Source organism: Mercenaria mercenaria, chromosome 1 (assembly GCF_021730395.1).
Source record: "Mercenaria mercenaria strain notata chromosome 1, MADL_Memer_1, whole genome shotgun sequence".
NCBI classification, from domain to species: Eukaryota; Metazoa; Mollusca; class Bivalvia; order Venerida; family Veneridae; genus Mercenaria; species Mercenaria mercenaria.
Genome location: NC_069361.1, coordinates 33,331,387 through 33,345,047, shown reverse-complemented (window position 1 = coordinate 33,345,047; position 13,661 = coordinate 33,331,387). Strand labels below are relative to the sequence as shown.

The following is a 13,661-nucleotide window of genomic DNA, read 5'->3' as shown; positions in this document are numbered from 1 at the left end:
TTACTTGCTACTGATGAATACAGCGATGTACATTTCAAGAATACGTAAATTGTAAAGAAATCAGAAATACAAGCTTTTAACTTACTATGACATAACTAAATTCATTCGGTCTAGTTTTGTAAGGATTCCTGTCTGCATAATCCCCAAGAATTAAGTAAATCTTATCATTTGACTTCAAAAGTGTAAATCACATGTACTGGCCATGTTGACCAAAGCAATGAAATTTCATATCCGACAAATCATATGAGTGCGCCTTGAGAAAATCAAACATAGTGTTTGTGACCACTCCGATCCACAACCACCTTGCATCTGGCAGCATCCCTCAGCTCCATAGTGTTCGTAACAGTTTCTCAATTCCATAGGCTTTAAAAGGCGAAACAAACATTGACCTGTTGACATGACTGCGCTGGGATGAAGGTGGTTATCATTTGTCACACACCCACTAATAATATGTTTTCTTCATGGCACGGCACTTCAAATATTTCGCAGTTTAACTGTGTTGAATAGTTTCTAAATTCGATATTCAGAACACAAGATGTCCTGTCAAACCACACCCCTACATGAAATCCTGTGTATAACATATAAAGTGTGTCAAGAATAACAAGAGCTGTCGGAGAAGAAATACGGCTCACTATTCACACCTTGTCAACTGAATGAATACAATAAAAGGGCAAATTTTGTGAAACTAATGGTTATTAAAAAGATAAGGAACTAACAGTACTATTCACTCATGACAGTTTAAAGTGTGAAAAGTTTCAATACCATTCCCAGTAGTTGATACTAGATACCAGCTTAATACAAAAAACTTAACCAAACTGCTAGAGTCCGAAAAAGGGGCTAATCAATTTTAAAAATGTCAAAGTAGAGTTATGGTACCTGCAATTGATGTCAAATTATGACAGTGAACTAGTTGTAAGGTCAATCCATTACCTATTATGATGGTACTTGAGATACAGCTTACATACAAAACTAACAGTAATTTCTAAGTCGAAAAAGGCAATTTGTAATAAGAATAATAGAGTTATGGACGTGCATTTTAGGATCCATTTTCACGTGAATAAGTGTTGAAGTTCAATCCATTCCCACAATGTGTTCTGAATACAGCTTACATACAAACCTTAACTAGCATTTTCCTAAGTCGAAAGGGATATTTTGTAAAAAGCAAATAGATTTGGACTTCAGTGTAGGTCAGTTATCACGTGAATAAGTGTGTGAAGTTCATCCATTCGACACAGTGGTTTACTGAATCACTAAACACAACCTTAACCAAATCGGACCGACGCGACGGACGTGCATGGTGATATAGCTCATTAAATTCTTTGATAGTCGAGCTATAAAAACTTACTTTCATAAACAGCTGAAATTCATACAGGACATGATGTAACTTATGCTTCACAAAATATCTACATGACGCAGTAAGAAACGGGTTCCATCTCTCCAGTGACGGGTCAATGAGTAACATCTGGTTGGTAAGACGGCCCAACTCTCCTGCTTCAAAGGATGGTTTTAACAAGCCTTCGATAAACACTTCTATACTGCACTTCTGCCAAAAACAGAAATCATGTGATGAAAGCACTTGTTTTTGTTGACCACACTTGTCAGGAATGACATCAATACTAAAAGTACATTTAGTTTTGATGACTGTATTACATTCAAAAACAAACAATTACACAGGAAGTACGTCAAAAAGTGACGTCACGGTAACTAGAGCCAAATGATAAACACCAGTAACGTTAAACAGATTTGTGCTAAATATAACACTTGTGTATGTGATGATGGCACTTGTGTATATGATGATAGCACTTGTGTATGTGATGTTAGCACATGTGTTTATGATGATGACACTTGTCACTAGAGTCTGCGATTACAGCACTTGTGATAGTAATGACTGTGATAATGTTACTTGTGTTTGTGATGATGTTACTTGTGATGATGTTACTTGTGTCTGTGATGATGTTACTTGTGTCTGTGATGACGTTACTTGTGATTGTGATGATTGTGATTATGTTACTTGTGTCTGTGATGACGTTACTTGTGATTGTGATGATTGTGATTATGTTACTTGTGTCTGTGATGACGTTACTTGTAATTGTGATGATTGTGATGATGTTACTTGTGTTTGTGATATTACTTGTGTTTGTGATGACAGTTTGTGATTATTATTACATGACTGCTTCAAAATATTGGGATTTGTTTCTTATACTTTCTCTTTTGATTTGAGGGTGATCAAATAATGCCGTCTGGCATTTACTTTTATAGTTCAGTTTAAATGTTTTATATTTACATATTCACATACTTTAACATTATGTATACTGGTTTCGAGTTATCTTTTGATCTGTCATTAACTTACATTGCTGTCATTAAGCATTCATTAGTCCTGGAGATTTAGGCTTGTTCTGTATAGCCTACCTTGTGGTGAGTAGGATATTTTGAACTTATATTAGGCAGTAATGGCTTTCCATCAGAGTATTGTTCGTATCGAAGCGAAGGTATTAGTGTGTGAGGGCAGTGAGTCAAATCACAAATAATCAGGATTGTAATACTATTTATATTTTATGGTTCTAAAGTAATGTATATAGGCACGTCGTATGGTACAAAATGTATACACAAATTTGTCTGCACTATGTTATTGATTTTATTGTTACTTGTGATTTTGATGAGCCTCTTATCAATAAATTGAATACTGAATACAAAATTCAAACTTTGTCAACTGTTACGATGATACCGATGTATGTACAGCTTTTCATATAGTAACGCATGAGTACGTGATGGAAATCCACAGTGACAAGTATTGAAACCAATGGTCCGGAAGGTTTATAAAGAATTCTTGGAATGCTGTGAGTCTATACTGTTCTTTTCATGTTGCTTGATGAGTTATGTTCAAAAGTAATTGTTAATCAATACTTTCTGTATGCAATTACACTTTCAATTATTGTTGTGATGATACTTATAGTACGAAGATGGCCATAATGGGCCTATTACTTTATCGCTCACGTGTTTATTCATTGCCCTGTGAGGACAAGAAGGTCCTCAGAAAAATATTACTTAGTCAAATGAGGAACTACAAAGGGAAGAATTTAACAAAAAGCGAAATAAAATTTCTTTCAAGTACCAGATATTATGGCAATTATACACCTAAAAATTTGAGTTACCATCCTGTTGTACTAAATATGTGTCTCGGTTTACTTGTCCTTCGAAGTATAAATAATGTTTTGATGAATATGCTATTTATTAATACGTTAAAAAGGGAGTTATATAAAACAGAGCTGTCTCATAGGTATGAAAATGCCCCTATGGCACTTTGAATGATTAGTTTATGCGATGTTAATTATTTCAGACTTTGACCTACGAACCTTGGTCATTGCGCGCGAAACGTTTTGTTTACACTGTGATATCGACCATTCATAGGCAATGCTTAATATTTTAAATCCAAGCATGAATGTAAGGTGAGGCAAGTGGACCAACAAGCATAACAATGAACTATCAGATAAATGATCCTTTAACGTCTAAATGTAGTGACCTATGACCTTTGAGTACGAGCTGGTCTTGCGCAGGATTAATTTCTTCTGTGGTTACACATTCATGCCAAGAATAATTAAAATCATCCATGTTCAACTACATGATCCGGAGTCGACACGCCCTTCATGCACTACGCATTTAACCCGTCAAGTGTGACCTGACCTTAAGGTAACGGACCTGGATCTTGCGTCGACAACGTCTTCTTAATGTGATATCAAAGTAATGCCAAATTATTTGAAAATCATAATGTGACAAGATATGGACGTACACGACCATCAATGCACTAATCCTAAAGTCTAGTGTGACCTTGACCTTGAGCTACAGACCTGGTTCTTAGTGCGCGGGACAATCACTAAAAGAGAACAACATTCATTCCAAGTTAATTTGAAAATCCATCCTCAGACAAATGAATGGTACCCGGACACAGAAAATGTCTGGACAACGACAGACCGACAAAAAGACGACAACGTTCAAAAACTATATAGCCTACCTTAGGGGCATATAAAAAATTATTAGTAAGTGAACAAAAGAAGGATCTGCCAAAAAAAAAAAACATAAGCGCTGCAATGCAATGCAAATTCAGAGCAATATATACACAAAATAGTCATATGACCTTTGACCCCTAAGTGTGACCTTGACCTTCAAGTCAGCCATCCGAAACATGCGTTCTGCACGTTGTTTCGATGAGGTGAACATTTGTGGAGTTATTCTAGAAAGTATTCGTTAGGAACCTATTTTCATGGATTGAATTTTACATTTCACAAATACACAAAATTTCTCTACATGAAAACAAAATGAACAGAATAAACAATTTCAGATGAATGATCAATCTATCAAGGAGAACAAATCCTCTACACATTGATCAAACATTACTTACACTGGTTGGTGTGTTTATCAGATTTTTCAGTGATCCTGGGTTGGCAAGTAAAACTTGAATCTGCAATACATAATATTGAAAAAAAAATTAATCATCAAAATTTACAACCCCCTCATTTTAAAGTAGGCCAGCAAACTCTGACTTTTTCTTTTCCATATAAGCATGCAATACAAAATCTTTAATTGAAATTGAAATACTTTAACAAAAATGGAGTATATATTTCTCCATAAGTAAACTCTGTTCTTTGAAATCTGGCATCAGCTTTAAATCATGAAATAAGAAACTCTGCTGTGTAAAAATGACTCCTGGGAAATGATGGCGATTGGAGTGGCTTTTTTCTGTTGTGTTTAAATATGACACTGACACAATTCTAGACCATCTTGCACCTTTCCAGCTTTTCATGATGGAGGAAGGCCCCAGCAGCCCCTCAGAACATTATTTCAGGCACTTACAACTTTTTAAAAACTAACTGGATGACTTCCTTACATCAAAATTGTCTACACTTCAAAAAAGGTGTTGAGCTAGTGAATCAAAGTCTGCAATCTGAACCACATAGCCAAGGAGATCGCTAGGGGTAGATTCTGTGTGGATACCTACCTCCATAGCCCCAGTTCCTGGCATACTCTCCAGGCAGTCTATTATATCATTAAGAACTTTGGGCAGGGGACTACAAACATTCTTGTCTTTAACTGGCTGAAAATACATGAATATGCAAAATTTGAAAAAAATTAAACTAAACATATAAGTGAAATTCATATTTGCTGACCAATCACATTAGTCCTTGTGACATTAGATCATGTGGCATATCTTTTATTTTATCAATATGAAGACAGACTGGTAAAGAATATAAATCAATCTTGCGCTAGTTTTTTTTTCAATCTAATCTAACCTTGAATCATTTGCTAATTGTCACTTATCCTCTGGTATTTTTTTCTTAGCCCCTTGAAACATTTGTTTAACATTTCTCTACCTCCCCAAAATCCCATATTTATAACCTTTAAACATTTACAGAACTTTCCATACACAAATTTATCACATTGAACATGCTGATTTAGCGGAGTTTATTTTCTTACATTTACGTTTCCTGCCTGACCGACTTAGATATTGCTACAGAGTTGTTGGGGTCTCCGACTTGTACCTCATCCAATCATATTTCTTAAACATTTACGAATTTCACACAATTTATTTACATAAACACTAGCTGACTTTTCCATAGCCCCTGTGAAGTCTCCTAATTCTTACCTTTAAACATTTACTGAATTTTTCCCTAGCCCCTGTGAAATCGCCACTCTGGAGACATGTCATACCCCAGGCCACCCAGACCCCTGTGGGATCCAAACCACATTTTGTAGACACCTCCATAGCCAATGACAGTCTTTCATCACCTATCAGTTTGTCCCTAAGTCTCCTACAAGATAAAAATCAGCAACTTTAAATGTTAATTACAATAAAATCACAAAAAGTCATTATAAAATATGCATTTGAAAGTCAATAACTACACATGCATTTCCTATAACGGAATTTCCAATAAGGGGTTGTTACAAATTAACAAATAACCATAACTCCCAAGAGTAAGATCCTTTCTAAAACTCTTCTTTTCATATATACTAAAGATGAAAGTCAGTGAGATTTTGTGCTGATTCTACCACATAATTAATAAGTTTGAGAGGCATATTTTCTATTTGTGCATACAGATGAACACACAAGGAAAAATCTTTGCAGACATAACTTATCTGGATATATCATTTAAATGAGAAATTTCACTAAAATTTAAATGAACCAAATCAGTGAAACTATTTTCGTTGAAAGTCCCACATCATGTGATCTTATACAGAGATGATATCATTTTACAGCATGTTAGGTTTTGTTGTGATGTTGCTCAAATAATATACCTGACGGAATCCACTTTGGTCAGTTCATCAATTGAAGGTAGGTCCTTGTAGTTATCTACAACCAGCAATGCCAGAATGTCCACTAGACCCTGATATTTATCACACTGACCCATACCAGCATTGTCCCCACACTTGGTGAATTTCATCTTGGCATGGAACAAGAGGTACTTCATCATACTGTAATGAAAATATTCCAATTTCAACAAGTGAATATTCCAAAACAGAGAAATGCCGCTATGCTTATATATAAATGGATTACCATTCTGTGGACTTTAAAAAAGACATTTGTGAAACAGATACATATTGTAAAAGTTTACATTTGATATGAAGTAGCAGAAAGATAACATTTTGTTTTTTGGTAATATCTGCAATTGTCTTATTTTTGTTACTTTTGTGAACAAAAAATGAAATTTATGACACCTGTGAATATCAAATAACATTATCTCCTAAACATGAAATGATTAGAAATAAGATTTCTTTTCAATAAGAATACAAATGTACGATAACCTCCCTCCCACCTTCACTTTTGAGGATAAAATCTGCCCTGCTCAGTTTGACCAAGGTGGACAAACTTCCTCTTAATTTCATTGAATAAAAAATATAAAATTAAATGAAAATGAACAGAAATTAAAAAAATACAACTTTTAAGATGTTTATCATCAATATTTAATGAAATAAAGTGAAAATGTGGATATAACTGGAAATGTCTATGGCACTTTGTCTGCCTCAGGCAAATTGAGCAGGCTGATTTTGTCCAGGGGGATTTCGTCTGCATTCCTAAAAATATTGCTGTTGTATTATCAACCAGGGAAATAAAAGTAACTTGAAAACTACCCAAATTATAGTAAACTTGCTGCAGACCTTATCTGACAATAGCCTGCGTATCAAAAAAATAAGTGACAATATTTCACTGTATTGGAACAAGAATATACCTCATTATAAGATTATAGTCCACTTCTGGGTTAGGTATTCCTGGGGCAAGTGGCTTCAGGTATTTAGACAAATCATCGCACATGTTCAGGATCAGACGACCACATTCTCTTCCGTTACCATGGAGATTTAATATGGATATACACAGGGATGTACTCGGTGCCTTAAATAGAAAGCAAAATGCTGTACGTATATGTCCAACTGCAAACTGTCCACGTTTTTATTTATCAAATCAATCTTTACATGTATGGTGATGTTGCCTGCTTTCAAAATATATACACAGGTTGCCTTTGCATGTTATTTTACAATACAACGAAAATGAAGTTATGAATCATATAATTGTTTCTGAAATATTTATTAACCATTTACAAGCTATTTAAGATCTAAGACAACTCCAATTAAAAAGGGCTAGCAGCAAAAGCTAAACAAACACATTTGGTCAAATTTACACTTCAACATTTAAAACTAAATATTCTAAAGACTCTTTGATAAAACTTATTGCATTTTTATAAAGTTTCCAAATGTATCAAACAAAGTCTTTTAAGTGATTCATTTTGTTTATTCCAACTTGTTGGTAGGACAAATGATTTTGATTTGTAAAATTAAAAAAAAAGATATCTGATAGGTTTTTTCTAATTCACTGCTATTTATTGTCATTCTGATTTTATATTCATATTTGACTTTACAAAATAATCAAATAGAATGTACTACAATTAGCAGTCAATGTTCATTTATTCTGCTACTTTGTATACATGTGTTTACTTTGATTCTATCCTACATTGTCAGACACTCAATTTTTAAAAAATAACAAACAGATGAATTATAATAATCATTGGACCATCAAACAAAAACTGATATATAAAAGAGTTAAGGAAGCCAATTTTGCTATGTTTCATCAGTCAAAAACTGACATAAAAGACTTAAGAAATTCAGTTCTGCTATTGTACCATCAAACAGAAATTGATACAAAAGAGTGAAGAAAGCCAATTTTGCTACTGTACCATCAGTCAAAAATTGATGTGTGAGTGAGGGAAGCCAGTTTTGCTATTGTTTCATCAGTCAAAAACTGATATAAGAGAGTTAAGGAGGCCAGTTTTGCTACTGTTTCATCAGTCAAAAACTGATATAAAAGAGTGAAGGAAGCCAGTTTTGCTATTGTACCATCAGTCAAACAAGAGCTGTCTCCATAGGATGACACATGCCCCCGATGGCACTTTGAATGAATAGTTATGGCCGATGTTAGAGTTTAGGACCTTTGCCCTCGGACCTGGGTCTTGCGCGCGACATGTCGTCTTACTGTGCCACACATTCATGCGTAGTTATTTTAAAATCCATGCATGAATGACAAAGATATGGACCGGACACGCCCATCATTGCACTATCATGAAATATGACCTTTAATGTCTAAGTGTGACCTTGACTTTCGAGCTACGGACCTGGGTCTTGCGTGCGACATGTCGTCTAACTGTGGTACACATTCATGCCCAATAATTTTAAAATCCATGCATGAATGACAAAGATATGGACCTGACACGCCCATCAATGCACTATCATGAAATATGACCTTTAACGTCTAAGTGTGACCTTGACCTTTGAGCTACAGACCTGGGTCTTGCGCTCGACACGTCGTCTTACTGTGCCACACATTTATGCGTAGTTACTTGAAAATCCATCCATGGATGACAAAGATATGGACCGGACACGCCTATCAATGCACTACGATGAAAAATGACCTTTAACGTCTAAGTGTGACCTTGACCTTTGAGCTACGGACCTGAGTCTTGCGTGCGACATGTCGTCTTACTGTGGTACACATTCATGCCAAGTTATTTGAAAATCCATCCATGGATGACAAAGATATGGACCGGACACGAAAATTGCGGACAGACCGACAGACAGACGGTTCAAAAACTATATGCCTCCCTTTGGGGGGCATAAAAATGATAAAAGAGTTAAGGAAGTCAGTTTTGCTATTGTTTCATCAGTCAAAAACTGACAGAAAAGAGTAAAGGAAACCAGCCATCATTCAAAAATTGATAGAAAAGAGTTAAGGAAGACAGTTTTGCTATTGTTTCATCAGTCAAAAACTGATATAAAAGAGCGAAGGAAGCCAGTTTTGCTATTGTACCATCAGTCAAAAATTGATGTGTGAGTGAAGGAAGCCAGTTTTGCTATTGTTTCATCAGTCAAAAACTGATATACAAAAGTGAAGGAAGCCAGCTTTGCTATTGTTTCATCAGTCAAAAATTAATATAAAAGAGAGAAGAAAGCCAGTTTTGTTATTGTTTCATCAGTTAAGCCAGCTTTGCTATTGTTTCATCAGTCAAAAATTAATATAAAAAGAGTGAAGGAAGCCAGCTTTGCTACTGTTTCATCAGTCAAAAATTGATATAAAAAGTGAAGGAAGCTGGCTTTGCTATTGTTTCATCAGTCAAAAATTGATATAAAAAGAGTGAAGGAAGCTGGCTTTGCTATTGTACTGTCAATCAAAAGTTTCTATAAAAGAGTTTTGCCAATATGTCAGTCAATACATTTAGCTGATATAAAAGAGTAAAGGAAAACAATTTTACCATTTACAAAAATGATATAAAGAGTCAATGAAAGCAGTTTAACCCTTTACAAAAACTGACATAAAGAGTAAATGAAAACAGTTTTATCTTCAACAAAAATTGATATGAGAACAGTTTTGCTATTGTATTCTCAGTTATAAATAGACGTAAAAGTGTGAAGGAACAGTGTAGGTTTACCCATGTATGGAATTCAAGTGTTTTTACCAACGTTTCATTGCAAGGCTTTTTGAGTGTCCAGGCATGAAGAACTGTACATGTAGAAGTTCAAAAATTGAAAGAATTTCAAACATTTATACACTCTTGAGTGAACAGTATGATTTCTGTCAGGAAAGGTTGATCAAGTTACACAGTTTAAAGGCAGAGTGTAAATGCTGGACTTGAATTAATTGTAGATGTAACATTACAAACCATGGCACATCTTTGATGAATAATATTTCCACAACAGGATCTTTCCTGCCAGCTTGTAAGGGCCAAAAATGGTCTCTAAACAGCAAAATCAACAATTATAAATAAAACCTATCAAACTCTCTCTTATTAAAGAAACTGGTAGAGAATATTAAAATTTTACCTGCCTGTTTCATGTACTTACTTTTTCACCCAGTACATTGTATATAATAATAAATACGCAACAAATATTTAGTTTCTTTATCAATACTATCAACTTGTGGTTTTACTCAAATCACAATTCTTGTCAAAAATACTTTTGTTGATGTAGACCCTTCCACTAATATCTCACCTCACATTCTCATACCTATATTTAAAGTATGTTCAAAATCAATCCAAATGGCTAAACACTGATTTATTGCAATTTAACATAATTTGTGAAGAAAATATTCCTGAAACACAGCATTCAATTAATCTATCGGTATGTGTACCTGGACTTTTTACCAAATGTAAGTTCATCTCAGCAAGGGACTGACAACTTCCACACATAAATCAAAGGTAAGGGAGTGGAGAATAAATAAGTTCACATGTTTAATGTACAATTTGAGTTGAAGTCCCATAATCACAATCAGCTATCTCCAATCTATAATTATCTTCATGCAATTTTATTATACTGTGGCAATCATTTAATTTCACCTGCATGAAATTTTGTGGTTTGGGTCTAAACTGCTTTTTTTGTGAGGGTATGATTTGTGGATTGCAACTTCTGAACATAGAGTAAACAAGTGAGCCGTGCCACGAAAAAACCAATAAAGTGGGTTTGCGACCAGCATGGATCCAGACCAGCCTGCGCATCCGCGCAGTCTGGTCAGGATCCATGCTGTTAGCTAATGGTTTCTCTAATTCCAATAGTCCTTGAAAGCGAACAACATGGATCCTGACCAGACTGCGCGGACGCGCAGGCTGGTCTGGATCCATGCTGGTCGCAAAGCCACTATGTTGGTTTTCTCATGGCATGGCTCAAATGTTTCACCTGATTATTTGGGATTTAATTTCATGGTTTGCCTCTTCCAAGAAATCCATTCCTCATGAATATTAATGATTTCACAGCACTCTGGCTAACACAGAAGACCATGTGCTGATATGTGCTACATTTATTGCCTATGTAAGGCGAAATAGCGAACAAGAGTGCATAATGACATGGAAATTGACAATTCGGATTATAGGTCTATTACCTTGAATTGTCATCTAAAAAACTGCCTTGCCCTTGAATCAAAGTCACAACCTCTAGATTGGTAGACTTCTGTTATTTTTAATATGCAGGCCTTTGGTTACATAGATGTTAGATTTATTTATATGAATTACTTCAAACATAGTCAAAAATAATTTCAAAATATTAATTATTTTTACCTGCTCAAAATAAAAGTCTTCTCTTAGATTTGCATTGTAATTGTCATCTGTCTGTAATTTCCAAGTTGTGTGTGAATGGCTTATCACCTCTGACAGAGTCTGGGATGTCACTGCTTCCTGTATTGCTGCAATCATGCCACCTGCGACAACCGGTTTTGGTGATGGTGGCATACTAGAGTCAGACAACCTATACTGCTGATAAATTTCTGCTGCTGATACACGCCTGTCACCTTCACTGTAATTTTCATTTCATATTATCCAACTTTTTTTTGTTAATACCAACAAAATAATGTAATTAGCATATATTAAATACTGCCCTTTATCCATATACCAATTGTCTTGACAAAATATTTTGTCCTTTTAAACATAACACAGGATTGACTTTTCTGACGAAAGAGTCCCTTATTATGAAACAGTGTAAGGGGACTAAATGTTACACAAAGTGTCAAAACAAAATATTACAGGGCAGTTTTAACATGCACAAAACCAGCTCTCTATAAAAGTTTGTTCTGTAATATAAGTAAACTTGTTACAGTAAAATGTAATCATCATCAAACTCCAAATTTGGTGTATAGACTCAACTCATACCTTGATTTAACAATCTCCCTGTAGCAGTCCTCACATGTTCGAGCATTTATCCCTTTTATAGGAGTAACTTTCTCCGAGCAGCCTGCACATACCACTCTACCACATCGTCGACAATGGTGACGTCTGTTAAACTACAAATACATACATACATATATTTATACAGTCTTCAATTATAAGGCATTCAGACATAAAATTTAACTCTACATCATTTTTTAAAACAAGAGGACCATGATGGTCCTGAATCGCTCACCTCTTCCCACATGACCCAGTTTTGAGTATGACGTCGTTTTTTTCTATTATTTGACATAGTGACCTAGTTTTTGAGCTCATGTGACCCAGTTTTGACCTTGACCTAGATATTATCAAGATAAGAATTCTGACCAATTTTCAAGAAGATCCATTGAAAAATATGGTCTCTAGAGAGGTCACAAGGTTTTTCTATTATTTGACCTATTGACCTAGTTTTCGAAGGTATGTGACCCTGTCTTGAATTTTATCTAGATATCATCAAGATGAACATTCTCACTAATTTTCATGAAGATCTCATGAAAAATATGGCCTCTAGAGAGGTCACAAGGTTTTTCTATTTTTATACCTACTGACCTAGTTTTTGACCACACGTGACCCAGTTTCAAAAATGACCTAGATATCATCAAGGTGAACATTCAGATCAATTTTCATGAAGATCCATTGAAAAATATGGCCTCTAGAGAAGTCAAAAGATTTTAATAATTTTTGACCTACTGACCTAGTTTTTGACCGCAGTTGACCCAGTTTCAAACTTGACCTAGATATCATCAAGATGAACATTCAGACCAACTTTCATACAGATCCCATGAAAAGTATGGCCTCTAGAGAGGTCATAAGGTTTTTTTATTATTTGACCTACTGACCTAGTTTTTTAAGGCACGTGACCCAGTTTCAAACATGACCTAGATATCATCAAGGTGAACATTCTGACCAATTTTTATGGAGATCCATTCATAAGTATGGCCTCTAGAGAGGTCACAAGGTTTTTCTATTTTTAGACCTACTGACCTAGTTTTTGACCGCACATGACCCTGTTTCAAACTTGATCTAGATATCATCAAGATGAACATTCAGACCAACTTTCATACAGATCCCATGAAAAATATGGCCTTTAGAGAGGTCACAAGGTTTTTCTATTATTTGACCTACTGACCTAGTTTTTATGGCACGTGACCACTTCAAATGACTAATATCATCAAGTGAACATCGACACTTCTAAGATCCATCAATATGGCTAGAAGGTCACAGTTTTTCTATTTTGACCTACTGACCTAGTTTTTAGCACTGACCATTCAACTGACTAATATCATCAAGTGAACATTCAGACAATTTCATGAAGATCTCTGAAAATAGGGCTTAGAGTAAGGTCGACCACATTTAGGTATTTAATCCTAATATTTTAGACACGACCATACCTAGACCTAGTTATTTTTAGACCCGATGTTTTGACCCAGTGATTCG

The 13,661-nt window shown here is 35.1% G+C and overlaps 1 protein-coding gene across 1 annotated transcript in view; it reads right to left on the bottom strand.

Annotated features, from left to right (window-relative positions):
- Nucleotides 1–13,661, bottom strand: part of LOC123542085 (zinc finger FYVE domain-containing protein 26-like) — a 76,871-nt gene that overhangs the window by 15,147 nt on the left and 48,063 nt on the right. The window contains exons 29-37 of the mRNA XM_053539142.1: nt 12,171–12,301; nt 11,583–11,817; nt 7,221–7,381; nt 6,289–6,465; nt 5,639–5,804; nt 4,994–5,089; nt 4,397–4,456; nt 1,346–1,663; nt 270–363 (exon numbers count right to left, since the gene is read on the bottom strand). Of these exons, the coding sequence (XP_053395117.1) occupies nt 270–363; nt 1,346–1,663; nt 4,397–4,456; nt 4,994–5,089; nt 5,639–5,804; nt 6,289–6,465; nt 7,221–7,381; nt 11,583–11,817; nt 12,171–12,301 (1,438 nt within the window). The remainder of the gene's footprint in view (nt 1–269; nt 364–1,345; nt 1,664–4,396; nt 4,457–4,993; nt 5,090–5,638; nt 5,805–6,288; nt 6,466–7,220; nt 7,382–11,582; nt 11,818–12,170; nt 12,302–13,661) is intronic.